Source organism: Labrus mixtus, chromosome 3 (assembly GCF_963584025.1).
Source record: "Labrus mixtus chromosome 3, fLabMix1.1, whole genome shotgun sequence".
In the NCBI taxonomy this organism is placed as follows: Eukaryota; Metazoa; Chordata; class Actinopteri; order Labriformes; family Labridae; genus Labrus; species Labrus mixtus.
The window spans coordinates 15,508,948-15,536,816 of record NC_083614.1 but is presented as its reverse complement, the minus strand read 5'-3'; the positions used below and the strand labels follow the sequence as shown (position 1 = coordinate 15,536,816).

Genomic DNA, 27,869 nt, shown 5'->3' with positions numbered 1-27,869 from the left:
CACTTTTTTATCATAAACAGATTCATTCATTTATTTGATATGTCTTACTTGACAGTTGAATTTTAAGGTAGCAGGACCCATTTTAGTGATTTGCAGCCTGAGGCGGATCCAGACTTCTGTTCCTGGGGAGGCCATGTGGCACCGACTGATGCATAGATAGCAGCCTGTTGCAACACACAGCCCTCATAGTTTATTTTAACACAAGTCCAATCTTGACAAGGTCAAACAAAGTTTAGGGTTTTGGGGTTGTCCCTGGGATGGCAAATCTGAATTCAACGGTGGCTCAGGTTGCCCCTGGCCACCCCCGGGATCCACTCCTGATTGGATCGGAGACTAAAATGTTAAAGCTTAATAAAAAAACAACAACAAATAAATTGTATTTCTTATGGAGAATACATTTTGTCCTGATTTCTAATCTCTCACTCTCCATTAGCAGTGTCACAGTCTCATATTGGAGTCATTTCTAGACATGATTTGGCTGTGACACCTCTGTAAATATAGCAGAAGCATAAACTCACACATTCATCTAGCTGTAGACTTACAGACTTACAGATCCATCCTGTTCTTCATAGCAGGTTTCGAGCCTTACCAACAAGCTGCCAAAATACAATCATCCTATAAAGTAGATAAAGCTCTCTGCTTCATAAGAATTAACAATTATTAAGTCAAGTCCTTAACATTTTCAGAATCAACTCAACCTTCTCCTAATCATGCATACAGGCGGATGTTTCACATATCTGTGCTGACACCTGGTGGCCGCTTGTGTCTCTGCATTTCTGCAGCTCCATAACTTGAAGCCCCCGATCAAATATAGCTGTCTTGATGCATTTTTTGTGTATGTTGGAAAGTGTAACATAAGTTAGGTGTTCAACAGTAATAATGGGTAATAATTGCTCAGGTCTCTCTCGTGTAGAGAATGAGACCCGCGTCTCAGTGAGACCTCTCTAAATACAGATTCAAAAATAAATGGTTCGAGGCTATCCTTTGGTCCTGAGAAGTTAAAAGTGGTTTCTTTATCTGACCTGTTTGATGGATAAAGATGACTTCATAAAATAAAATAAAACACAACACAACAGCTGACAAACATTGACTACAAAACTGTATCATTGCTACAATCATTTTCATTAAGTTTGCACTTATTCAGTATTGCTTGCAAAGACCTGTAAACAATTTAATCTATTTCCATTGGTAACGATCACATTTGAGGCTCCGATGTGTAGGATTGGATATTGAAACTCTGTTCTGAAGTCAAACAATCTCAAAACACCAACAGATTAAACTAAAACCTCAAGCCCATGGGTTAAGATCGGTGTACAAAGAACACATTTAAAATTCAATAACATCAAGCAAGCCAAACACTTTTGAACTGCCTGTTTTTAAAGAGTGTCTCTTAAAATGAACATGAAAGCCTTTAGTTTGGTAATAAACACACATCTCATAGGCCCGAGTACAGAACATTAAGGCAACCCTGCATGGTTAAGATCACTTTCAGTATAAATATTTCTGCACTTTAATGCTTTTAACTGAATTGATATTCAATCATTCTGTGCATCATAAACTGTATTTTATTTCTTTGAATTTTGTTCTTTTGGGAGGATTACATTTCTAGTTTTAATATCTGGATGAACCCTCTTTAAAGGTTTTTAATGCAGGGGTTTATTTTTTTTAACGAGATGCTCCTGCGGTGGTCAATATGAACCTTGTTACAAAGCACACAACTTTAAGTAACAATTCTAAAACTGTAGTATGAACTTTAATGTTCTTCCAAGACTTGCACAAGTTTTAGACAAGTTGTGCAAGTGTCAGACTTTGAGATGTTTGAGATCGTTTCACCTTAAAGCGAAAAGCTGAAGAAACAACAACACACATTTTAGTTCACTCCCTCTTGCAGCCATCTGCTTTGTTTGCAACATGCTTCTCAGATTTGCACAATCTGCAGAGCTGTCAGCAATGTTTTTACTTTTCATCAATAACTTTAGGTAAGACTGTGCCTAGACTCCATGGCAACAGTGTATTGTGTTGTGTGTGTTTCTATGGTGCTCTTCACTTACTGCTCTTCAAGTGTCATGCTGGATCAGCATGTTTGTTTTTCTCGGAGGGTCATGATGTTCTCTGCAATCACTGAACATGACTGTGATGCAGGCTTTCATAAAAGTATTCCTGCAAACTGATTTCTGTTGTTTAAACCAACAACCTTCCAGGGAAAGCCTATAATTCAACGATTCACACTTAATAATTAACACAATAACACAAGAATTCTCAGAGATGGGTTTTTGTTTCCCTGAACCTGATAAACCTCATTGTTTGCTATTACAGAACGTTTGCTTTTTGTCTGTGTTGACTTTCTCTTTCAGATGAGTGCATAAAGTTAATGGGACTGATTGTACATTGTAAAAATAAATATTCTCATCTTCGGATGGCAGAGAAAGACAGGCAGCATTAGTTCTTTGACAACTTTAAGCAATGCTGTAACATGCTGTCTTGAAATCTTGGCCTGTTGGGGGTCAACGTCTTTGGTCTAAAATAAAAGCTCCATAAGCTTCAGTCAGGAAGTGAATTTATTAGCATGCAGTTATATTTCTCGTGCTTCTCTGCATTCACTTAAATCAGGCATGCTTTCTCCTCGTGCTCCTATGCTTATTTTCCACAAGTTTTTTCACATTTGATCCTAAAAGGTCATGTCACTTGCCACCGTCTGATTGATCTGATTTAAAAACATCTGCAGCAGGTGTTTTCATTTCTCTTGACTGCCTGCTGTCATCAGTTGTCCCTTTTTGGTTTGACAAGCTTCACTGACACATTTTGCAGCTTTGCTGGAACCAGCTCTACATCATCATAAATATCCAAAATGAGAGAAATCTTTGGGTCAGTGTGACAGACAGAGACATGATGGGAGAGTGAGATCTGAAGAGGGGCACTTTTGTTATTTGTGAATCTTGCCTCAGGAGTGTTTTCGTGAACAGGTGGAGGAAGCGACAGGGCTGCTGGCAGAAAGCCTGCATTATGGGTTAGTTTCTCATCTCGATAAAACTACTTGCAGTATCCATCTGAACCCCACCGAGGCAGGCAGTCTATTACGCGGCCTCATTTGATACAGCCAACAAAAGAATGTGATTGCACTGCCATGCCTTTGATTTGCCTTGCATTGTCACAAGCACTGAGCTGCCGGCCATTACAGCATGCAGCAGACGCTGTGTGACACCACAATGAAGGTGTAATGTCACCTAGGAGAAGATTTCATCCTGTGTCACCTTGCCAGATCATTAAAAACCATTCGGCTACATGCGGAAGCTCAGAGGAAGGTTTTATTATCATAGTGAGAGGACGAGATAATCTGTTTTGTACAAAAAGAGGAGACATCTTTTCATTTATCAATTCATTGTGATTTTTCATCTATCCCTTCCTGGACTCCTTTAGTTGCTGTCAGGAACTGATGAATAGATATAATTTAGTCTATATTGTATTTCTTTAATTCAGTTATGCTTGGCAAATAGAAAATATATTTTTTTATTAAAAATGTAATGGAGAGACAATTAGACAACAACCATTTTGTCGGTGTCACCATGTCTTTGTGACATAGGGTCACAAACATCAGCTCTAAAATTAACGGCAAAACACAAAGCTGTATTTCAGAGTTTGATAATAATACCCCAAAGTGAAGGTGGGAAGTGCTGTTATATCCTGCTAATGCAGAAGCACCGAGTGTGAAAAAGGACAATAGGAATAGAATGATTATGACAGCAACAGAGTATAACTACAAGGATCTTATTGCATGGCCTAAGCTCAGTATCTGTACATAACTTGCCCTTATCATGATTAAAGTTTTTAATTAAGTGATATTTGCTTTGAGCTGGTGCGAGACCCACAGGTCATCTGACTCAGTTGCCGGGCACCGAGGCTTTTATTAAGGAACTGTTTTGTTAGGTTGTTCCACTTTGCTGACGTCAGAAGACAATCTCAAGCAATACACTGACCTCAGAGTCTTTGGGCATGATAAGCATTATTGGGTTTCAGTACTTTACTAGAGATTATTAGTATAAATGTTGAGGTAGCTCACATTGGCTTTCAAAAACGCACACATTTGGAAAATGTTTTGTGACAAGGCTTTTTTTTTTAGCTGATTTAATTGGTTTAGAAAGACTTAATTTTGCCTCCAAGCCCCAAAGTTTTTTAAGATCTCAGGGAGTCCTAATGAAGCTTAGAGGAAGTTAATCAGGAAGTCTTCCTTTGCTCACTTCCAAGTTCACTCAGCTGACTGTGTTTACTTTTTTCGTCAATCAAACAATAAGATCTTGCCACCAAATCTATAAGTCAAAGTGTCAAATTTAAAAAAATATTTGTTTCTGTTGTGGTCACTAATCATTTCAGTGTCATATTGTTTTAAAAAGCATAGTTTAGCCAGCCATGAAATCTAACCAGAGTTAGGAGAATATCGTTTTGAACCACCGCCCAGCTATGTGTTCACTCCAAGCCAAGACTCTGTGTTGCAATAAAATATTTTGCATTTGTTCTCACACTGACTGAGACATTTTCTTTATATCACATGATAGCTTTCCATTGTTAAAGGCACAGAACTGCAGAATCGTTTGGTCTGGTAATATGTTGATGGTTAGTGCTGAAGTTCTGGATAAGTTTCACATTATTTTTCTACTTAAAAGATGCTACAAAGTTAAATGTAAAGATGGAGTCAATCAGCACATGAATGATAGAAAAATCAAAAACAAACAACGAAAGACAACTTTGCAAAGTTACAACACTATAGGTGCATATTGCATCTTTTTAATTTTATAAAGTGTCTTATAACAATGCATTTTGATGTATACGTGTGGTATTCTCTTCTTCTTTTTCAAAGAAACATAGAACAGAACAAACAAAATGATAAGAGATAAGTGAAATAGAGATGCGATTTTTTAATCTGATATACCACGTGCATGCACGGAGAGCCTGCAAAAATTAATTCAGACACAGTAATGCATAGCTCCTAGCACAATGTTTGGATTCAAATTTTCCATAAATTCAAAACCTTGAAGTTGGGACAGTCATGCGTAATTTCAAGAATGTCATGCGTATTTCGGTTTATTAGTGGGCTAAATATTAACACAAGAGCATACTTGTGCAGATGTTTGCAGATGGCGACAAATGTGAACATCAGGCAAGGTGTGTTTGAGTTTGAACAGAGACCTCGTAGGCTGAAGCTATGCTGCCTTCACTGACTCGACTCCAGCGGAGCGCAGACGGAACCAGTTGCACAAGTTGCCTCGACAGGAATATAGAGGAGATCCGTTTCGGCGATGTTCATCATTTACTGCCTTGCTGAAAGGACTTGTATTTGTGTTATTCATTAGCCTTTCCATGAAGACAGAGTGGAAATACCGTTAACTTATGGCGTGGTGTGTAAGAGAAGAACAAATGTGAGGTAAGAAATTATATCTTTTTACGAGTCCCGAGCGATATTAAAAGTTACTAGCACATGTGAATGCGCGACATAAAAAAAAAAAGAAGACAACTTACAGTATTGCTTTATCAGCCACTTTATCTATTCAGTGCTGTTGTATCCTGACTTGAATAAGCATCACTACTTACAGTACATTTAACTACGTAGCAAAATAAGTTTACGCATGGTCGCACCCAATACTGCACGTGTTGCTATCTGTGTAGTAAATGTTGTAAACACTGAAACTTAAAGCCAAACTATTTTTATTCAAATTAGTGAATCCACACAGAAAGTTTGGGTAGAAGTGTATCAATCAAAGCTCTCACCACACTAACTTTTGTAACGATATTTGTTCACCTCTTAAGTGTTTGAGTTTTTTTTTTTTGTTGGTATAAATGAATCATATCCTCATTCCACCTTCCATCCTCCTCCAGATTTCATTCCCACCATGTCAGCGAATGGGAGCTCAGAAACAGGCTGCAGGTCAGAGATCAGACCAACCAACACCACCTGCAGCCAGAAGGAGCTGTCTGTCACCACCTCTATCATCTCCATGACTGTGGGCATCTTGTCCAACAGCCTCGCCCTCTTCATCCTCATCAAATCCTATAAGCGCATCCGGATCAAGTCGAAGGCATCCTTCCTGCTGTTCGCCAGCAGTTTGGTGGTCACAGACCTGCTGGGTCACCTCATCAACGGCTCCCTGGTGCTGTATGTGTATGGCTCCCACAAGCAATGGGAGACATTTGACCCTCATCGCATTGTGTGCAGTGTGTTTGGGGCGTGCATGGTGTTCTTTGGCCTGAGCCCCTTGTTCCTGGGGAGTGCTATGGCTGTGGAGCGCTGCATCGGAGTCACCAGGCCTATCTTCCACTCCACAGCATTAGCTTCTCACCACATGAAAATGCTGCTGGGACTCACCTGGCTGCTGGCTGCGCTGGTTGCTCTGCTGCCTGTGGTTTTGTGGAGGCCCTATAAGATTCAGAGCTCCAGAAGCTGGTGCTTCTTCCACATGGAGGAGTTCAAAGACTGGCTGGATGTGCTCCTGCCGCTGCTCTTTTCCATGCTGGGGCTGCTGGCTCTGCTGCTCTCCATCGTGTGCAACACTCTGACCAGCTTTGCGCTGCTGCTGGCCAGACTTAGACGCAAACATCACTGCAGAGGCCCGTCCTACCACATAGAGATGATCTGCCAGCTGCTAGCTATCATGTTAGTGTCCTGTGTGTGCTGGGGCCCTTTACTGGTAAGTCTAGTCCTTCGTAGACCTTAAACCCTGCTTTTCGACTTTGAAAAAAAAAATCAGAGTGCAGACTACATTGCAGGGGGCTGAGCTGAAAGTCCTTAGTTAATTCCAAGTTTAATGTTAAGTCGTTGCAATTTTTGTAGTTTTTCCATTTAACTTAAATTAGATATGATCCGAAATGAAAAATGTTTGCCCAATACATTCATACTACCAATTCTCCATAATACAACAAGATTAAAAATCATTTTAAAACTGATTGATTTTTAATGTGAAACTGCTTAATTCAATATGTTTACTGGTTAAACATGCGTATATTATTGAAGCTGTCTTCTTTTAAACTAGAGCCTTTTTCACATACGCACTCCTGAACATTTCATAAAATGTCAGGACAGTCTGCCCTCAAATCTACCTGATTTGCATATTCCCATTTTAACCTCACAGCAGGAAAACTTACCGTGTGTGCTGTTTTTCTCTCTGTCTTTCTTTCTTTACAAAAATAATGTTTTTATGGAGGAGGTATGAACAATTACGTTCACTAAAGGTGTATTCAATGAAAATAGATACCCGATACTAAATACCTCATTCCCCAAATAAGGGGTATCAATACTGGTATTGTTTCCAGAACATTTCTTTTAACTACATGTATACTCCCATATGCCAAAAATGTTCTTATATTCAAAGCACGTCTTCTTACCAATGCCTGTCTGGGTTTTGTACGTACGTGAGAACGAAGTGACAAACTGTTAGAAACATGGAAATTGGTTTTGAAATGAGACAGAAAGTAGGCAGGTTTTATTATCTATGACGTGAAAGCATTATTCTAGAAAATATTCTTCTTTTTAGGGTCCTTGTGCCATTGTATTTCATTTTGAATCTGTCCATCCCTCACATTCTTTCCGCTACGGCTCTTATCAATTTATTTACGACTTCAAGACGGAAATACTTCAAGAGTTACCTGTTTGACCTTTCCTCTAAATTCCATCAAATCTGCAGTATGTCTCTGATCTCTCTCCTACACACCCCACTGTCTTACAAAACACACATATACTCCTGGCAAAGCGGACATTTCTCTCCCTCTCCTGTTCATTAAACAAGCTCTCTACAACACACCCCCTTCAGACCTTTAATTACCAATATACAATGTCATCCACACGAGCTGAGCAGCAACCATCACTCCTGCTGACCTATAGAGCAAAATAATGATCTTATCTCTCATGTATATGGATGAAAACATGATCGCCGCTTTAGAGACTTTTTTGCTTCTATTATTCAAGTGAAGCATTGGCATGTCCTATCATGTTATGAATTATAATATTGCTTGTTAGTTATCATGTGAATTGGTATTTGCATATAATATCTTGCCAGATTTGGGGCAATGTAAGGGAATGCCCTTATTATGTATTGGATAAAAAATGATAAGGACAAGATTATTGACATGTTGAATCATACCCTGTACAACAGATACTGTATGCAGAATTTTCTCTCAAATGAAAATCTCATATACTCCTGAAAGTTTCAGGACAGCTTCCATCTGAAATCTTCCCGAATTGTTTATTCACACAAGTCCCTCATAGCAAGAAGTTTTCCTTGGCAGGGGTGGGGGATCTCAGGAGGCAAGACATAGTTTAAAAAGGCTCTGTGGAAATCCAAGATAGCAGACATAGTCCAACACTATAGCTGTGCCTGAATTCAGGGACAGAAGCCTTCGAAGGACCCAGCCTTTGTAGCCCGTATTACCCGCCAACTCATTTAAAATTGGCGCACATTGAATTGCGGGATATGATAAGCCATGAAGGAGTCACCTGATGGATTCTTAGTTGTTTGCCACATTAGAAGGAGCTTTCAAAATGGGCCAGATTTTTAACGCTCTGCTGTGTCATATTCAAACACGTAAAATATGCAGCCCCTCAAATGGAACATAGCTTGTACTGAGAGTTTTCTGCCTTTATATCAATCCTACATGTAAATGGATGTATTCACAATATCATCAAATAAAAAAAGTGGATGAAGCTGCTTTATCACAGCACACAAGGAAGGATCACAAGAATAAGGAAAGTGAATTATTCATTAGGATGATGTATGATGCCCGTCTTACATCTTTAAATGTGAGTTGTTAAATACATTATTTAAATTCTAATCCTTCATCATTTCAGTAAAGCCTGGCTCACACTGCAGGATAATCGGCCCGATTTGAGCTCAGATTCTTCCTTCCCGACAATCGCAGGGTCGCTCCCGACGCAAAGGCTGCTCGGAACCGATTATCTGCTCACATTATCTTTAAGTGTGAGCGGTTCAAAAATCCAATCTTAGATTTATTTCAAACATGTTTGATATTAAGAATGTAAAATCTTGACGATTACGTCATGAAAGGGTCCGGCAGAAGTTGTGTGTGACTACAATATAATCAAGGGAGACAAGGGAGGAATGTAGTCATGGCAACCAGCAGCAGGACGCAACCAGGCGTTTTCTTTTTGGGGTTTTTTCGGTACAGATCATCAGTGCAGCAGTTTTCTGAAACTTGTATCCATATATATCTACGATGGTATCTACTTTCATATATCCTACAACAACTTTCACTTCCTTCTCTTTCACCATCCGCCGTCCGTTGGAGTTTTCAAATGAAACTTTATTAACAACTGTCAATGCTCCGTCCCGATTTCACTCGTACAGTGTGAGCTCTCCGGCCGTGTCCGACAATCAGGTCGTACAGTGTGAGCACATAAATCTCAAGGTCTGGTCGGGTGTCGTAAACGATCCAGTCGTACAGTGTGAGCTGACATGCCACCTCGACTTTTATACAATCGGGGATAAATCGCACAGTGTCAGCCAGGCTTCACACACTCCTGGCTCTATATGAGATCTGATCATTTCATACAGGAATAAAATGCTGCTTTTTTTTTTTACATTATTACTGCTTTATTATATGCATGATGATAGCACTTATCACCCACTGGTTGCAGAATAAATAAATGTCTTCACCTCCGCCTGCTTGTGCACAGTGTATTTTCCTGAATATTATAGGTTATACATTGCTCACTAAGACTTGTCAAAGAAATGTTACTAGGGGGCTGTCAGGAAAAAGTCTAGGTAAAGTAAGGGTAAAAAATTTGGCTATACGTCCTCTTTGAAATGGTTATGTAGTTGTTTCCATTATTTTCTTGACCACTGTGCAGATCCGTGTCATCATCCTGAGCACCAGAGCCACAGACGAGCCTGCCTCCTTCAGCCTCCTCATGGTGGTACGTATGGCCACATGGAACCAGATTCTGGACCCCTGGGTCTACATCCTCCTGAGGAAGGCTGTTCTGAGGAAACTCTTCATGTTGTTTCACAGCTGCTTTGGCCCAAAGTCTCACGACCTTAACAGCTGGAAGCGCAGCGTGCTCCGCAGTTCAATGGAGACCAGCAACCTGGCTGCTGGTCCGTCTTATGGCCTCAGTAGATTGCCACTGCCGGACACCGCCATCAAATCCGTCACCTGAGCCCTTACTCAGTGCGCTGAGCTAACATAACAGGAAGAAGCCGTAGAGATCTCAAACTTTGTTGGACTACATTTAAAGTTGTTGTAGTTATCGCAATACACTCGTATGCCTTCCTAGGACTTCTGATGTTGAAGAATTATTTTCAATATGGGATTAACTTCTTACTGTAGCTTCAGCATGTCTTGTGACTCTGTGAAGAATCTGTTTAAACAGTTCCCTCCTCAAATATGTCATCCACAGTAGGAAAAGTCTTTATGTCTTTATTGTTCTTTTTCTTTGGAAATATAAATGTCTTTGGTCTTATAAAAGTCCTTCCTGAAATGTTCATAAAACAGCACCGGCCCTGCTCTAAACTTCAATGTACTATTTTATACTGGCTGTTTTGATTTTCTTTCTTATTTTGTTAATCTTGTTACTGGGACAAGCTCTCGTCAGAAACGAGGAATGCAAAAAACAAAATGTATTTTTGGCTTCAAATGTGGATTCTAAGTTGATGGAGTCATGCTTGTGATTTGAGCTATTACAGGTTTTGTTACAAATCTGGATGTTATTGTGAACAGGTGTAGTATGTAATGGCTGTGCGGAACTCGGTGTTAAAAATCAGAATGTGTCAGATTATATAATTGAGGCCATGACACCGTCTAAAGACATTTTTAAGTCCTACCAACACACACTGTTTAGATAATTATAAAACAAGTAGGCCTACATCTCCACAGTTCAGTTCAATTCCCTTTTTATGAATGGCCTGCTTTTTTGTGTTCCTATGCATGTAAAATGCTGTCTATGAATAGAAAATCATGCTAGATTGTTTCTATACATTTAATTAAATACTGAAAAAAATGTTCTGAGACAGAACAGGGCCTGCCGATCAGTCAGCCTGCTTATGAACTGTCAAAGTAATGATCTGCACAAGTGCTGTTGTGTCATCTCCTCTTTAAATCTTTGCAATTTTTGAAATGCATATCAAAAGTGTTAAAGAAATCCAGAGTTTAACAGAGCAAATTGATTTCTATTAAAAGATGGTCTGTTGTGATGGGCCAGGTTGTGTGTGATAGGCAAGAGTTATTAAAAAAGCCCTTCTGTTTCTATGACATCAGGAGCTTAGCAGCAGGATAATTAGAGACTTTTCAGTGTTCCGTTTCAATAAATTATAATTACTTAATTTAAGTCAATTATATTAATCATAATTTAAAAAGTAGAAAGACAGTGACCTGTTATGTGTTGATAGAAACCTTGCTAATTACAGATCCTGCTGCTGCTCTGGGGGATTTAGCACGTTATGGCACACTGCTAACTCATCTTTGAGAGCTGTGCTCTATTAACGACAAAGTAATCACACAATGTGAAATGATATAGGCTACTAAAGGCTGACACTGCCTGATTGTGTAAAAACAGAAAGTAAATCTGAAAAACAAATAAATAAAAGTAGTAGCCTATGTTTTTGTTGTCAATAATGAAGTCTGCTTGGGGCGCTGGTGGCGCAGTGGTTAGAGCGCACGCCCCATGTATGGAGGCTGTAGTCCTCCAAGTGGGCGGCCCAGGTTCAAATCTGACCTGTGGCTCCTTTCCCGCATATCATTCCCTACTCTCCTTCTCCCTGATTTCCGACTCCACTGTCCTATCCGTCCAATAAAGGCACAAAAAGCCCCAAAATAAATATTATTATTTTTTTATTATTAAAAATAATGAAGTCTGCTTGAAAACAGAATAAAGAAGGGGAATTATTCATTGGGATAGCTTATTAAGCTCTTCTTACTTTTTTAAGTGTGAGTTTTTAAATGTATTGTTTAAATTCCAATCCATTATAATTTTAGAAACACACTTCTGGTTCTGTAAGAGATATGTTTGTACAGGAATAAAATGTTTTAGTATGGGTGCATGAATGTTTGTGTTTACCGTCACTTTATTAAGTCTGAGTACAACTTGTTGTTACAGTTCATAAAGTGTCCTCTAGGTGGCAGCACAACAACATAACCCCTACATCTGATAAGAAGAAGAAGAAGAATATTCCGTATGGCATGTGACGTAATCTCTTCCTCATAACCTCCATCTTTCAGCACCGCATGCCTCTGTGGATATTTGAGCAGGTTTGGGATGCTTAATGTTGATTTTCTTTGCTGTGTGAGGTGTTTGTTGTGTGTTCGGTTGTTGTGTGTGTTCGGAGCAGAGCTGTTGGACTGAGCGGAGCTGTGACACGCTGTGTGTTCAGTCTGTAGGCCCAGTGTTGTGTTTTCATGTCTGCAGCTGCTAAACACTTACACAGCAGACTGTCTGCTGACAAGCTGAAACTAGTCTGGGTTACAATAACAACATCGGGATATGATTTCCCCTTTAATTTCTCTTCGTAATATATTTTTATATTGGTTTAACATACTGATAAAACGCGTTTTAGCTTCTTCGGTAAAGCTTGTTATCTTCTGGTAATGTAGTGTGTGTTGCAGCTCATGTTGCAGCTTAGTGGAAGAAGCTGTGTGCAAGCTGTTTAGCTATTAAAATCATTTTATTATTTGTTTTTGACTGTTAAAATTGAATTCTCATACTGTAGGTGACAACATGAATCAAGAAAAATTGGCAAAACTTCAAGCGCAGGTTCGGATAGGAGGAAAGGTAAGCTGACATAAAGGGAGTTGTAATGTTGTGATGTAAGGTGAGATTCACTCAAACATAAATTAATCTTATTTTGCTGTTTGAATTATGTAAGAAAACAACTAACTATGATGATACCTATACGTAAATATATCAATGTTTTTCTTCTTTTTTTCTTTTTTTTATACAATTGAAGTCTTACAACCTGTTAACACATTAAAACAATAACTGGTCTTTAAAGGTTTTGTCATTATACATTTGGAAGCTGTTTCAAGATTTGTTGTTTGGCTCTTACTTTTTTCTGACATATTTTGGATTAAACAAGGAAAATAAGAGGATAGGAAAAAAAATAGGGGATATTTCATAATCAGTTTGTGAGGACTTAAGGTATGTATTACAGTATGTCTTGGTTGCATTTTGATTCCTTTGTATTGCATTAAGATAAAAACAATATTTACAGCTAACTTCCTTGCTCTTTAGAAAATAAAGTGCCTGACCCACGAACACATTACTCTGGGAAATGCATAAAATAAAACTTATCTGTAGGGTTTATGAAAACATATTTGTGGATTAAAAGAGGAGATGTAAATTAACTTGGCGACTCGAAGTCTTTTGATTTGAGAGTTTGTTTTCAAAAACTTAAATTCCCCTGAATAATTTTTACTTTTTTCTCCTTATACTTCCTGATATTCTTGTAAATCATCTTCAGGAGTGACTTGAAGCTGTAGTTTAATCTCTACTGTTGTTTCAGGGATCTGCACGCAGGAAGAAGAAGGTTGTACACAGAACTGCAACTGCTGATGACAAAAAGCTGCAGAGCTCACTTAAGAAGTTGGCTGTCAACAATATTGCTGGAATTGAGGAGGTAAATTGGTATGGATCATCTGAGAAAAGAAACCCTGAATGTTATCATCTTGTCTTTACATTAATATGATTTCTGTTAGTTTGTTAATGTGAACAGCAATGCATTCTTAAACGACTGTGTACACCACACCACATTATGTTTCTAACACAAGTAGTTTGTAACTTCTTATTGTTGCACATAAAGGTAAACGCAGGATGGTCTGCTCTTTTCAGGTGAACATGATCAAGGATGACGGGACTGTGATCCACTTTAACAACCCCAAAGTTCAGGCCTCTCTGTCCGCCAACACCTTCGCCATTACGGGCCACGCTGAGACCAAGCAGCTGACAGAGATGCTCCCCGGTATCCTCAGTCAGCTGGGAGCGGACAGCCTCAGCAGCCTGCGCAAACTGGCGGAACAGTTCCCTCGGCAAGGTGAGTGAGCCCGACTGTCTTAAGACCTCAGTCACTGTAAATGACGAATTATATGACATATTGTTTGTGGGATAAGACTTTATTTAACGCTGCATTACACAGATTTACAGGTTTTGTTAAAAAGGTGAGAAGTAAATAAATGCAAATCTAAATAACACTGATTCAAAATATCACTTTTGCATGCAGCAGCACTTTAACATTTGCTACCTCAGAGTAGATTTCCCAAGAACACAAAGAGGCATGTTGAAAAGTCAAAGTTTCACTGCTGAGTGTAAGAGTGTTCATTATATAGATCACTCACTCCTAGTAGGGGAGTAATGCATGTAACTGACATCTTAAATGATTACATGACCAGGTTGTTAAAAGCGTAAGAATTGAAGGTCATAGACAACAGGTGGAGGTGTTCAGAAAGAGTGCACTTATTCAATAATGTAATGACTTGGAGATGCAGGTAGATCTCGGGGTAAAACTCACATCCCAAAGGAAATGATGTGCACTAACCTGAGGCTGAGATAGTATATTTTATAGAATCAGTTTTTTTTTATTTTCTGTGTGGTAGGGTAGGTAGCATCAGCGTGGTCACTACCTGGAGTTCGCATGTACAGGGTCTGGGTCTGTTGAAAATGGCACTGCTGTTTGGGCTGTGATGGCCATGTAGTAGAGGAGGTAAGATTAAAAAAAAAAAAAAAAAAAGTTCTGCTCGTGGGTATGGTGGCAGTGAGAGCTGGCATGGAGAGAGGGTTGGCTCTGGGATGTCGGAGCTCACTGTCCAGTCTTCCTGAGGTCTCATGGAGCTAATTGGACGAAATACAGGTGTAAGGAGGTTCCCACTCAACAACCCCAGTGATGTCCTGTTGTGGTTGGTTGCCAATAGGGGCAATGTGGTAGAGTAGGTATCATGTTGTCACTTCCTGGTTAGCTCGCATAAACGGAGGGTCTTTTGAAGGTGGCAGTGCTGTCTTGGCTGTGATGGAAACTATGGACCATGAGGTAGGCTCTGTCACTTTTATGGCATAGAGGCATAATCAGGATGCAGGCTTTCTTCACTAAGTGCTTTTCCTTTCATTGGAGCATTTCAGATATTACTGAAGAAAGACAAGTTCTTACAGCAACTCATTTGTCGTTCAGTCACTCAGGATGAGTGCTGACGTATATATTCATATGTATCTTGCTTTGTGCAGGCTGTATAAAAAAAGAGTTACCTGTTGCTACATACCTACTATTAAGCAGGTAACCCTTTGGTCATGATCAAATCTTATCTAGATACAAATATGTAATGCAGTGTTGACTTTTCTTTTAGTAACCTGCCTGTTATCAGCCTTGGTTTATTTAAGAGCCCCCTTGTTACCTGGAAATCCCTCCTCATGATGGACAGTCAGACATATCATATACTCTGTAAAGACTTGAAACAATTTTTTTCATTTAAGGCTTTATTTTTAAATAGCTTCACTTGACCAGGCGGTGTTGTACTACTACTGATAGTGAAGTCAGAAAAGTCATTTATTATTCTGGACCCAGCACAACTTCCATATATATGTTGTTGACTAATAGTAACGTCTCAACCTGTGAACTTTAATGTCATCAAATACTCTATTAAGCATCTCATCAAGTAGAACATCTCTCTGACTTTCCACCACAAGTCCATGGTTTCCCTTAAGACGTAAAGTAAACTGTTGTCAGAAGGACACATAGGATAGGATACATAGTTAATAATAAAATAATGTATTGCATAGCTACTTAGCAAGAGTATTTGTTGAAGACTATTTTCCTTTGAGGCTTGTTATACTTTTGGTGCTTAGTTATTATTTCCAGCAGCAGGATGGTGTGTGGATGGACTATAAATAAATAAGTAAATAAAGTACATTCCCCATGTTAGTGATGATGAAGCTTAACACCCACTTGTGTCAGTGGATCTTACTGATGTGATGTTTAATACAATTTGGACAACAATGGCGGGTGGCACAGTTAATCAAGATTAATGAGGGTTGGGGAATGGAAGATGATTATTACAAATATATATATAGATATAAATATTGCATATGGGTTTACATTTTTTCATAGCAACTTACTCGCTGCAAACCAAATCTACCTACAGGTACAAATAAAGTGACCTTACCTTACAGCCAAGCATACATATCCTGTAATCTGTAGTTTTATTTTAATTGTGTGTTTTATTTTCAGCTCTCGACAGCAAGGCACCTAAGGCAGAGGACATTGAGGAAGAGGATGATGATGTCCCAGGTAAAGGCTTTTTACGTGAATAAAAGTCAGACTGAAGTGTGTTTTATTTCCACTTATTATTTATTTACACTATCCTAGGATTTCTGCCCCTTTTTAGATTGTTAACTTCTGCACAAAGTCTTTTTCATGGTTAAACAGTAAAAATAGTAGAATGTTGTTCCGTCTTCTGCTGTCCTCGAACTAATAAAAAACACAAGGAGATCCTTTGTTATTATTTTGGAGAGTAGATGAGAAAACCATCCAAGACTGTTTTGTTCCCATGAATGATTGACATGATGTTGTTTTTGTCCTTCAGATCTGGTGGAGAACTTTGATGAAGCGTCAAAGAACGAGGCCAACTGACACTAATGAAGTTCACCTGCACAGAGACTGGACTGCAATGAAATGAAAATCCTCTTCATTGTTTCTAAGTCATCCTGACATATCAAACAGTATCTACTCAAACCAGAGACTTTTCTATTTTACCATGATGGCCCGTGGATGTCCCATCCGACTGACTTGTTCACTTATTAAAAAAAAGAAAAGAAATAAATAATGAAATACTCCCTGCTGGTAAATCCCTGCACCACATTGTCAGTCATGGTCAGGATAACTGTGGTCATTGAATCTAGTCTTACGACTTTTTTTTTGTTTATGAAACAAAATAAAGGTGATTAACATTTTTTACATGGTGCTGTGGTCATTGAGGACATTTTGTAAACATTGATGCTTTTCATACGTACTGGTGATTCTTCTCTGCAGGTTTGCAGCTGCAAAAATGATCTTTTCGTCAATGAAGCTGACTTGCTGAAACCACACGTGCTTTAGTGTGACCGGTTTTTCCATGCATGCAGCCTTTTCATATCTGGCGTCATAGCTCCGTCTTGTTGGCCTGTGCTCTGTCCTGCGGTCTGATAGAAAGCGAACTGAGGAGGGACGTTTCTGCACACCTCTTGAGTTTCTTCAAAGAGCTGCAGAGAGACACGGGGGAGGAGGGGGAGATCACGGGGAGAGGGGCTGGAGGGGCGAAATCATCCTATCCTCCTCAGGAAGGCACTGCTGCTTGGAACAGTTTCCTTCTGCACTCAGATGTAACCGGATAAAATGCTGAAGTTCTTCTCTTCGCGGGATGACGAGAATGAAAGCCTTTTGGCGGCGATAACTGAGGGTGAGAATTGCATTGGGGCGGGGGGGTGGGGATGTTTACTACCTGCATGCGTTGCCTGCGTGTTTCAGGATGATGATACTGCACGTATGTTTTTGGTCCCGAGAACAGCTGATACAGCACTTTGCCGCGCGTTTAACCCGTGTCTATGACCGTGTGCGTGTGTATTGCGCACATCATGTGAAGAGACACTGCGCACATTGCACGCGCTGTTATCGGACAGTAAACACGTCGCATCAGTGAAGTGTCCCATTTGGTCTGATGTAACTGGATGCGGACAGAGTGTCGCATTGCTGCCGGCCTCGGTGCCTTCGAGCGGATTAAACATTTGCACGTGTGTCGTATGCGTCACCCATCCCGGGAAGCGATCCCTCCTGTCAGCCAGATCGGTGCAGCCCCTCCGCCGCTGTTGGAAAGCTTTGCTCTGTCGCCCGCAGTAAAACAACACGACCCGCCTTTATCTTGTTAATGGTTTCTGTGATGGAGCTGCATTGCAGTTTTGGCAAGAGGATTAGTTATTTAGCTTGTTCTCCGAATCGTACTTGATGTTATTCATCAAATATTCATTTTAATTGTGTGCCAGACCACACGACCATTGCAGCGAAACATTACCAGTAGAACGTATACTGGCTTGGCTACTGTCAGATTTCTACTGCTTGTTTAAGTCATAACCACTCATAAATCACTGGGTGCTATGGGTGCTACAGCCCAATGAACACACGTAAGGACACATGAACTCGCCTCGCTTCCCGCGCTGGTAATGAACAGTGATGGTTATTACGTAACTCATGAAAAGGGGAGGGTTGTTAAAACAGTTATTTGATAAATTCCTACATCATGAAATTAAATGCTTGGATTGTGAATGAATATCTGATTTCATTGAAGCACACATTCATTTATAGTTGGCTCTAATAAGATGATTTTTATATTCAGAATTCAGCCTAATTGGATAACTTAGTGTCCAGACTCAAATAGGCCTATGTAATGCATTTAATCACCAGGCATGTGTTTTATAGCCTAGTATTGGGTCTAATATATCAAAAGGTAATGCTACCAGGAATGGAACAGCTGGGAAACAAAATCCTCCTGTTAATGTGAACACTCAATATACAGAGCCAATTAAACACAGAACCAGTATCGAGCTTCTTTCTAGCAAACCAGATTCATGTGCTGCCAATTGCCTTTACAACTGCTATTGGTTTTTCATTCATTTGGTCCAACAAACCTCCTCCTCTTTTCTATAGCCTATTTGTTCTCAGACCTGCTCAGACACACATCTCAAGGGCACCTGAGAGCTAACTGCTTCAAGGGATGATGGAAAGTTATGTTCAGGATCATTTAATCAATGATCACATATTACTAAATGACCACTTTGCACATATGAAAGTGCAGCCTTCCCACCTAATGAGTCATTATTAATGAGCATGCATTTACTTTGTGCGGAGCAGATGAAGGAGACAATCCGTCTCTTCAGGACACCAAGCACCACTGGTTGAACAGACCGTGCCTGCTGGTGCTGAAAGATGGGGACGTATCCAAACCTGGGTTGGGATGTGGCCAAATACAGCCAGAGTCTCCCTCGAAGACCCCATCTGATGCACCAGTGAGAAGCAGCTTTGGCACATGTGAGCAGAAACCATCAGAACATCCTGCCAACACTGCGTCTCCCTCCCAGCTAGAGGAAGGCAGCTGCACTGTGACCTCCATCTCCACATGGGGTGAGAGCTGTTTCGGGGAGCCTTCCTGCCCCTTGGTGCTGAGTCCTGCGGAGGCTGCATGGCCAGAAGAAGATGTGGAGGAAAAGGAGAAGGAGAAGGAGAGAAAGCCTCAAGTTCTCCCGTCTAAGGAGGACTCTGTGATCGAGGAGAAGGAGCTGGAGGAGAGCAGGCTGGAGCAGCAAGAGCAGTCCTGCAGCTCAGAGGTGACCACAGCATCCTCTGCTCCCTCTCAGGAGGAGACGCTCGGCAGGAGGTCCAAGGAGCTGCAGGGTCAGTTTAGGATGATCAAATCTGAGGGAGAAGATGAGACGGATAGCAACACTGGTGATGAGGGAGCAATGGGGGACTGTGCTGCCTCCCCTGTGGATCCTGACAACGAGTTACAGTCCAGCCCTGTTGGCATTCTGTCCAAAGATCGAGGCACCTTGCTCGGGGAGGTGGCTCCTGTGTGGATCCCTGATTCTCAGGCAGAGGTCTGCATGAAGTGTGGAGTCAAGTTTACGTTTACCAAGAGGAGGCACCACTGCCGTGCATGTGGGAAGGTAAGGTAAACATTTAATGTAAAAATAGTTTGATTAATTGTAGTTGACATGAGGTATCATATGTTTGTGTGTTTGCAGGTTTTCTGTGCAGTTTGCTCCAACCTGAAGTTCAGACTCTTACATCTCGATGGAAAGGAGGGACGAGTTTGTGTTTCCTGTCACTCAGCTCTCATTAGAAGTAAGCAACAATTATTATTACTTCTCAAGTTTTCTTTTCTCTAGTTAAAATTCCTACGCATGACTCTGACATGTTCTCCTCAGGTACACCCCCAAGGGGGAAAAGAAAGGTGTGGTTTGCAGATGACATCCTCCCAAGTAAGCAGTCAGAGTCTGCACCGACCACACCGACCAGAGGACCTACGTTTTCTCCACTAATGAGACGAGCGCTGGGGGGGGCGGTCAGAAGTCCTGTTGGTTCACCGCAGCTCAGGAGAGCCTCAAGGCCACGTGGGACTAATATCAATGTAGGATCAGCCAAAACATAACAGAGAACATAAGTAGAATGGGAATAAAAACTAACTATATCTCGGGGTTTCTATGCATCTCTAAAATATCGGCTCGCTCTTCCTCTAGGAGGCGTGTGGTCCATACGGCTGGGGCACCACAGCTTTAGTGAGCAGCTCTGTCAACCTCATCCCCCTGAATGGCTTGCCGCCAATCCTCACCTCCACAGGGGTCAAAGGAGGTAAAACACATTCTAACACCGGATTGGCTTTCAAAGATTAAGCAAACTTACTATCTTTATACTTTGTTCATGTTAGTGCAGATGTTGGTGTTTTCTGACCTTGTAATATGCTTTAACGATGCAAGACAAAGAAGAAATTCCAGCAAATTAGGAAGCACAAGGTTCAGGGGAAATTAGGGTGTTTGATGTTTTAGTGAATTTAGTGATGACATAAGGAGAGAGAAACTGAAGTCTCAAACTGATGTTGCAGCAGCAATTAAAAAATATAGCTGAATAACAAAAATAAATGACTACATTTAGCCTAGTCAGTTCTTAAAACATAGGTTAATTAGTGGCTCCTGCTGGAAGACTTGTATGTTTTTTAGATTTGTATCCTTTCTTTGTTGAGCATGGGGATTCCTTGAAGGTACCTGATAAAATATTCATGATTAAACCCAAAATAACCTCAAGAATGTATAGTCCTCTGTCTGCATCCCATTGATGGGTTTGATCATATTCTCAGATTTACTTACAACACCATACCATTGCACTTATTGTTCACTATAAAGGAAATCAGCAGATGTACTTAGATATTCCCCATTTGTCTTTATATGAACCCATAGCTTGTGGACAGGGAGTTTTACATTTGACTCCTTGCTACTTAAAAGTCCATGTCCCTTCGTGTTACTGCACATAATAAGTGATACTTAATGTTTCTGGTGTATAAGAAAATTTGATCCAGTTTTTTTCTGCTCCCCCTCAGATTACACTGTGGAGGAGCAGCCATCTGAGATGTTGCTTATCCAGGAGCTGGAGAGTGGCCGGCCCAAGCCCCTGGTGTTTGTTCTCAATGCCAACCTACTTGCGATGGTCAAGCTGGTCAACTGTAAGTTTCTGTTTTTTTTGTTTTTTTAAAATTCTTCTAGGAACTTAAGAAAACTGTACATCCTTGATACAATACATAAAAAATGTACATATATAATATATAATACAGTAACATTCAAATATAGCCTTGCTGTGAACCTGAATAAGAATATGAATAAGCACTGCCTCGAAACATTTTGAAAAAAAGAAGCTGATTTACTGCTTTTACATTTTACGCTGCTCATACTTTCATTTCCCCAGACTGCCCAAGTCTTTTATGAATTCATATTCTCTTTAAATATGCATTTCAATTTAATTGCATTTGGTCTTATCTATTGCAGATATCACTGCACTGTAAATCAACTGTCTCTTGCTATATTTCCGAAAGAAATCTATAAAATGAAGTGAAAACTTGTACTTTATTTCTTTTGCTTTCAAGGTGTAAGCCTTTAGTTTTCTGTTAATCTGATACAATTGGAGGAGACCTTCTTTTCATAAAATCTTTAGATTTTGTTTCTGTCCTAAAAGTATTGTATCATGGGAAGATCATCACATTAGCGTACAGAATGCAGATCACTGCACAAAACAAAACTAATCACAAACTTTGAATTCCTTATCTATTTAAGTTGCAAACATGAACATTAATCTTGTCCTGTGCTATAACTTTTTTAATGAGTGACCATCAAACATTCATCTGGACAAACTGGACTGCTATGTCAATGTCAGGTCGTACTAGATGCTTCTGTGGTTGATCCTTTTCAATACAACTATTGTATTGTTGTCGTCATGTTCTCTGCCAAGACAGTACATATATTTTCTTTTCATGGTAATAAAAATAATGTTAAACGTCAAAACAACCTCAACCATGTGTGACACTTCTAGTTCTACCACTTGAAATTGAATCTCGCTTCCTTTTTTTTAACTGTGAAAGTAAAATATTGGCAATTATTTACACACATTTTTCAAGTCTGACTTCTGATATGCCAGCACCACATTATAATTGATTGTTGTCTGGGCTAATTTACTTGAAATCACTTCTTCACAGCTCTGATACAGTAGTTGCCAGTGGCAGCTACAATGAATCCATGATGGAAAAAGTTTGATTTATGATTTTCTTAAAAAAGGGCGAATAAATTATGTTATCCAGTTGGCCCAAAGACTGGTGTACTCGCTGTTTGCGGTCCTGTCTTTTAGGTGATATCATAAGCATGTCCAGTACTGGATAATACAACCAACCACACCCATTGAACTTATCAAAATGAAGACATACAAACAGCCATGATTACCCTACACTATTTTACGCGAAGTCACAAAGTAAAAAAGAACAGCAACACAAAACACAAAACTCTAAGAGGCAGCAAGGCCAGCAGTCCTTCGTGTGATGAGCATCTTTTTGAGCACTTTATTCTGTCTGTAATGTTCAGAAGCACTTCAATCACAGCCAGGTGCACACACTTGACAAATCGCTAGAGAGGAGGGACAGAAGGGACAAACAAAACCGATAACACAAACATTAGTAACTCTTCACAAAGGGACGACTAAGTGTTGTCCCTTCAGTTCAAATTGAATAAAACTATACAACCTTGTGAATCACTGAGGTTAAATGCAATGATTGTGTGACAGATGTGAACAGGAAATGCTGGTGTGTGACGACAAAGGGAATGCATGCTGTGGGCCAGGTGGAGGTGGTGGTGCTGCTGCAGTGCTTACCTGAAGAGAAAAGCTTCCCCAAAGACATTTTCAGCCACTTCATCCAGCTGTACAGGGACACACTCACAGGTCAGAGCCGCACAAACACACACACCCACACACATGCACACAGACACATACGATTAGATGCTTACTTAAAGCCAACTTCAATAAGTTGTGTATCAGATGAAAATATACCCACTTATAGAAAACAGCCCACTGTCACCTCCCTCTAAGTGATATGCAATAATCCTGTCATTTCCTCTGTGTTTACTTAGGAAAAGTTGTGAAACACCTGTCGCTGTCCTTGTTTGGTAGTAGTTTCCTGGGAAGCCAGGAGCATGCAGGCTTCTTGTATGTTCGCTCCACTTTGCAGTCCCTTCAAGGTCTACCTCTGCCAAACCAGCCCTTCCTCTTTGGCCTGCTGGTCCATAGGGCAGAGGTAGCATGGGCCAAAGCCTTTCCTGTGCGCCTCGTGTTAAGATTGGGGGCCGAATACAGATGTAAGTCAGACACTTAAATGAAAAGCTGCATCTGTATTGCTACTGTACAGGGTTCCTCATCAGTGATTCACTTTCTTTTTTCCCCCCCAGTTTACCCGTGTCCCCTGTACAGCGTGCGCTTAAGGAAACCTTTGTTTGGGGAAATAGGCCACACCATAATGAGACTGCTAGTGGTGAGTTTGACAGTTTGTGGCAGTTTTTGATCACAAAATCCAATTTTCCCATTTACACAGAAGAAATGTGCCATGGCGTTTATCAAAACTTCCCTAAATTATGTGAAATGACGGCCCTCCTATCCTGTTTCAGGACTTTAGGAATTACCGTTACAGCCTTCCAATGGTGCCAGGACTCACTGTGGATCTGGAAGCTCAGAGGACCTGCATAAAGATACCCACAACTGGGTATAATGAGGTTAGCCCTTTCATACCCAAAGGTACAATTAGAAGTAATTATCACGTTGTATTAACCTTTCCCTTTTTTCTTTGTTACCGAACCAAAGGATATTATGTCTGATTTCTTAACCTTGCCTCTTCTCAGCTCACTTACAGAGCCAGCAGTGTGCAACAACACAAGCTGATATTAGCTTAGAAATATCCATTCATTTTTACCGACAGCAGACATGCCAAAACAATATTCCCCTAAACGTTTTATCCTCTGAAGTCTGTATGGCCAAACAGCAACGCAATGGACTACAGGTTTAACTAGGATCAACTTCTGCAGGGCCCTAAATGGATTTGCAAAACTTTTTTTGTTTGGTTAGCTAAAATTAGCTCTCTCAGCAATTAAGTCAAGCAGGCTGAATTAGTAAAATACTGTCTTGAGTGATTCCATCACTTAATTCATCCAGACTAATCTGCTGATCTTGCTGGTGAGTTGGCTTACTTGTGATTTACTTATTAGCAAATAGTACACAATTATCAATTCCCGCTCCATGCCATATAGGCCTATCTAATTTACAGCTAGCTAGCCAACCTTGAAATGCCTCTTGCTAATGGATATTTTAGCTGGCTAGCTTCTTTAATTATTTACCAACTAATGGGATCCATACTAACTGTGAAAAAATAAATATTGGTCTGTGTCGGAGTAACATAATAACTTAATACAACTGCTCACTTCACTGTTTTAGCCTTAGATGCTAGCTGGCCTATGTAAATGTAGGAAAGCGATAGACTGCTTCCTGCACTTCACCTCGTGGCCACAGGTGTCACATCAAACTTCTGAGAACTCTAAATAGGACCTTTATATGCAGATTTAATTGTAATTTTTATTAATCATCTTCCTTTTCTCTCTGCCCACATGTTTCATATTAGCTAATGAAGGCTTTGAATAAGTCCAATGAGCATGTGCTGGCCATCGGGGCGTGCTTCAACGAGACTGCAGACTCCCACCTCATCTGTGTGCAAGGAGAAGATGGCCAGTATCAGACACAAGCCATCAGCATCCACAATCAGCCACGCAAAGGTGGGCCATAAGGATACTGTGATGAACGTGAGACACCAGAATCTGAACTTAATGTAACCAGGGGAGTTCCTGACTGAAGAATATGGTCTCATTTTTACTATGAGTACTAATTTCAAATCTAAAGGCTATACTTTGCCCTATTTGTCATTAGAAGCCTATTTTTACATGCATCAACCAATTCTGTTAATCTAAAAATGTTATTCCTTCATCCCATTTCATTGTATTAGACTATAAACGCCGTAGTGTGGAGCAAGTTGACAGCGGTTTACTAGCTCCATATTTGTCCCTATACAAACAAACAGGGAATGAATTATGTTTTTGTAGCACATTTCAAGCACTTAAACCACGTAAGCCACCTAGTTTGTACATAACCATGAAATTGTATTTGTTAACCATTACATGTATTTTGCACGATGGAACAAAGACTTTTGTATAAACGCTGTTAAAGTTGTGATTTGATGTAGCCATAAGTGATGAAATCCTTGACTAAAACATGGCACTCAATGTATTTTAACAAGACCCAATTTAAAAGAAGGAAAGAGAGTTGAAGGTTGCCACCTGGCTCAAACATTTCTCTAGTACAACACTAGATGGCACTAGATGCCAGAAAGACAGTTTGTCTCTAAAGGTTTCTTTTCTTCCTTTATCACAGTGACTGGATCATGCTTCTTTATATTCAGTAGTGCACTGAAAGCGTCTGCAGGATACCTTGCCAAGTCCAGCATTGTTGAAGGTAGGATGACCATGCAGAGTGAGGCAGGTTCACCATAACTTTTCCTGCCCTCTTGCAGGAAATTCATTGTTTACTTTAAGTAGTGCATGTTAACCGCGTTGCTTCATAACTGGTTTATTCAGAATGTGTTGATCTTTTTATGTGTGTGTCTGTGTACATTTTAACAGACTGTTTGTCTAGGCGTGTGTACATGTTGATGCATGTGAGTGTGTGTGTGTGTGTGTGTGTGTGTGTTTCTCCTGTATCGCTGCCCCCTTTCCCCAGATGGGCTCATGGTTCAGATCACTGTGGAAACCATGGCGGAGCTCCGTCGGTCACTCCGGGAGAGGAAAGACTACACCGTCACCTGTGGGCGGCTTGACCAATCAGACAGCCAGGAGCTTGTTTGTGTACAGTGGGTGGAGGAGAAATGCACTGTAAATAAGGGGTGAGTTTGCCCGTTCACCTGTTTGATGTCAATGTTGCAGTTTCAAAAAAAGAAGCAAGGAGAACAATATAATGTATTTGAACCCTTACATGATCCTACCTTTAGTACAATCACTCCAAAACACTGGAATCTAACATAAACAAAAACATTATGCAAACTGCTTTAGAATTCTTGTTTTATTTGTGATTTATATGCATTGCATGTACATGTGGAATTGTTTACCTCAGAGTTATAAGCCCCATCGATGGCAAATCCATGGAGTCCATCAGCAGTATAAAGATGTTCCAGAAGTCTGAGTATAAAGAAAACGGAAAGATCATCCGCTGGACTGAAGTACATATTACCATTTTCTTATAATATCAACAAAGTCTATTTGAGTCCTCCTCCCTTTACGTTTCTATGTATGTTTTGTGAAGGTGTTCTTTCTGCAGAGAGCGGATCATCCCAAAGGAGATGCATTCGACTCTGCAGAGCATAACCGCTTAACGGAGCGGATCGCCCGGGCGTTTTGCCTGGCGCTGTGTCCACACCTCAAACTGCTGAAAGAGGACGGGATGGCTAAACTGGGGCTGCGTGTCGCTTTTGAATCTCAAGAGGTCAGAAAAGAAGTTTGGTGTTTGGTTAATAGTGATCTGAATCACATCAACACAGAGTGACCCATATATCAAGATGGTAAAAACCGTTCAAGTGTCAGATGTATTATTATGAATGAAATTAAGAATTCTGCCCAGAAATTAAATGAAAAGTGAGCTAAGAGAGACAATCTGTTAAGAAGTACATTTTTATCTTTCATATTGAAAAGTCTATCCAAAAGGCAGAGTGTAGTGTCTGCCATTTTTCATAATGTTGTTCAATAGAAATGACAACAGGAAATTGGTGGATCTGAAATAGGAGTCCAAATTGCACATAATGTTTACCAACAAGTTCCTGGGTGTGACTCCATATAAAGTAATTAGTGGTTTCTTTGTAATTCCAGGTGGGATTTGTGGCAGGCAGCAATGGGCAGCCCCTCCCAGCTCAGTACCTCAACGCCCTGGATAGCGTGCTCATCCCCGTCATACACAGCAGGGGTCGCAAGAGAGGTGACGAGCCTATAGTGATGGAGTTTATCTTTTACATCCTGGAGAACATCACTTAGAGCGCAGAACACATGTATTTCATCTCTCTAACCCTGACCACAACTCTGACTCTGGCACTCTCCATCAAGTTCTGCCATCAATTTCAGGGTCGATAAAAGCATTCAAAGGGCGAACCAGACTACATCTATGGTCTGCATCCATCACACCCATTCACAAAAGTAGAGAGAAAGGGTCTGACTCTTTGTGGTTCTCTGATCTCACACTGCCCTGCAGTAGACAATCTGGGTACGCATGCCACCTAGGACACATCAGATCAGGGTACAGCATTGTACAGTAGTAGCAACTTTGTAGCTTCATATCATTCATTGTTCAATACACATGCCCATGAAGAAATAACCTTTAATATGGGTGCTGGATTCAGCCCCACAACCTTAATGCAAAGAGAAAAAGAGAATGACTTAAAGTCCTTTATGTAGTAGATCTGTAGCAATTTGATGCACACTGAATGAATGCCTAAAGAATGTTTTCTTACTGGAATCTATTTTAAAAGATTGCTCGTGAAATGTTATGTCAGCCTGGAATTAAACTTGCAACAATGACTAACGATCAAATCAATGTCCTGTTCATCAAAACTGGGTGCAACATCTAACCAAGCACAGCTTTGAGTACTACTATGTTTATTTATCAACACATATCATTTTACTGAAAACTTCAGGTGATTTTCATGCAGAATTGTGTTCGTATGGTCGCTAATGGAGGAGTCGTGCTCACAATTTATTT

General features: G+C 40.3%; 3 protein-coding genes across 4 annotated transcripts; all 3 read left to right on the top strand.

Moving 5' to 3' along the window:
* Positions 1-5,041: 5,041 nt before the first annotated feature.
* On the top strand, positions 5,042-11,992 carry ptgfr (prostaglandin F receptor (FP)). The gene is made up of 3 exons (XM_061033253.1): positions 5,042-5,416; positions 5,869-6,677; positions 9,851-11,992. The coding sequence occupies exons 2-3, from the start codon at positions 5,883-5,885 to the stop codon at positions 10,157-10,159; spliced, it is 1,104 nt and encodes a 367-aa protein (XP_060889236.1). The 5' UTR covers positions 5,042-5,416; positions 5,869-5,882; the 3' UTR covers positions 10,160-11,992.
* Positions 11,993-12,111: 119 nt separating this feature from the next.
* btf3l4 (basic transcription factor 3-like 4) lies at positions 12,112-16,927 on the top strand. The gene is made up of 6 exons (XM_061033251.1): positions 12,112-12,246; positions 12,705-12,766; positions 13,497-13,610; positions 13,823-14,024; positions 16,206-16,265; positions 16,561-16,927. Exons 2-6 carry the CDS (start codon positions 12,713-12,715, stop codon positions 16,605-16,607), a joined length of 477 nt encoding a protein of 158 aa, XP_060889234.1. The 5' UTR covers positions 12,112-12,246; positions 12,705-12,712; the 3' UTR covers positions 16,608-16,927.
* A 324-nt stretch (positions 16,928-17,251) lies between these two features.
* Positions 17,252-27,688, top strand: zfyve9b (zinc finger, FYVE domain containing 9b). Of its 2 annotated transcripts, XM_061033240.1 has the most exons (16): positions 17,252-17,412; positions 18,858-19,669; positions 19,748-19,847; positions 19,931-20,133; positions 20,243-20,354; positions 21,097-21,219; positions 22,821-22,976; positions 23,165-23,389; positions 23,480-23,562; positions 23,696-23,800; positions 24,700-24,850; positions 25,503-25,583; positions 25,848-26,010; positions 26,238-26,343; positions 26,427-26,606; positions 26,987-27,688. In XM_061033240.1, the coding sequence occupies exons 1-16, from the start codon at positions 17,349-17,351 to the stop codon at positions 27,146-27,148; spliced, it is 2,826 nt and encodes a 941-aa protein (XP_060889223.1). In that variant the 5' UTR covers positions 17,252-17,348; the 3' UTR covers positions 27,149-27,688. The 2 variants fall into 2 exon arrangements, 1 of the variants encoding a protein (XP_060889223.1); XR_009667416.1 differs by lacking the exons at positions 26,427-26,606; positions 26,987-27,688 and having other exon boundaries at positions 25,751-26,010.
* The last annotated feature ends 181 nt before the right edge of the window (positions 27,689-27,869 follow it).

Excerpts from the sequence above, each read along its gene's own strand:
- ptgfr (XM_061033253.1), top strand. The coding sequence starts at position 5,883 with ATGTCAGCGAATGGGAGCTCAGAAACAGGCTGCAGGTCAGAGATCAGA. Across the intron at positions 6,678-9,850 it reads TGTGCTGGGGCCCTTTACTG|ATCCGTGTCATCATCCTGAG; the intron begins GTAAGTCTAGTC and ends ACCACTGTGCAG.
- btf3l4 (XM_061033251.1), top strand. The coding sequence starts at position 12,713 with ATGAATCAAGAAAAATTGGCAAAACTTCAAGCGCAGGTTCGGATAGGA. Across the intron at positions 14,025-16,205 it reads GGAACAGTTCCCTCGGCAAG|CTCTCGACAGCAAGGCACCT; the intron begins GTGAGTGAGCCC and ends TTTTATTTTCAG. Across the intron at positions 16,266-16,560 it reads AGAGGATGATGATGTCCCAG|ATCTGGTGGAGAACTTTGAT; the intron begins GTAAAGGCTTTT and ends TTTGTCCTTCAG.
- zfyve9b (XM_061033240.1), top strand. The coding sequence starts at position 17,349 with ATGCTGAAGTTCTTCTCTTCGCGGGATGACGAGAATGAAAGCCTTTTG. Across the intron at positions 17,413-18,857 it reads TTTGGCGGCGATAACTGAGG|ATGAAGGAGACAATCCGTCT; the intron begins GTGAGAATTGCA and ends TGTGCGGAGCAG. Across the intron at positions 23,801-24,699 it reads CCACAACTGGGTATAATGAG|CTAATGAAGGCTTTGAATAA; the intron begins GTTAGCCCTTTC and ends GTTTCATATTAG.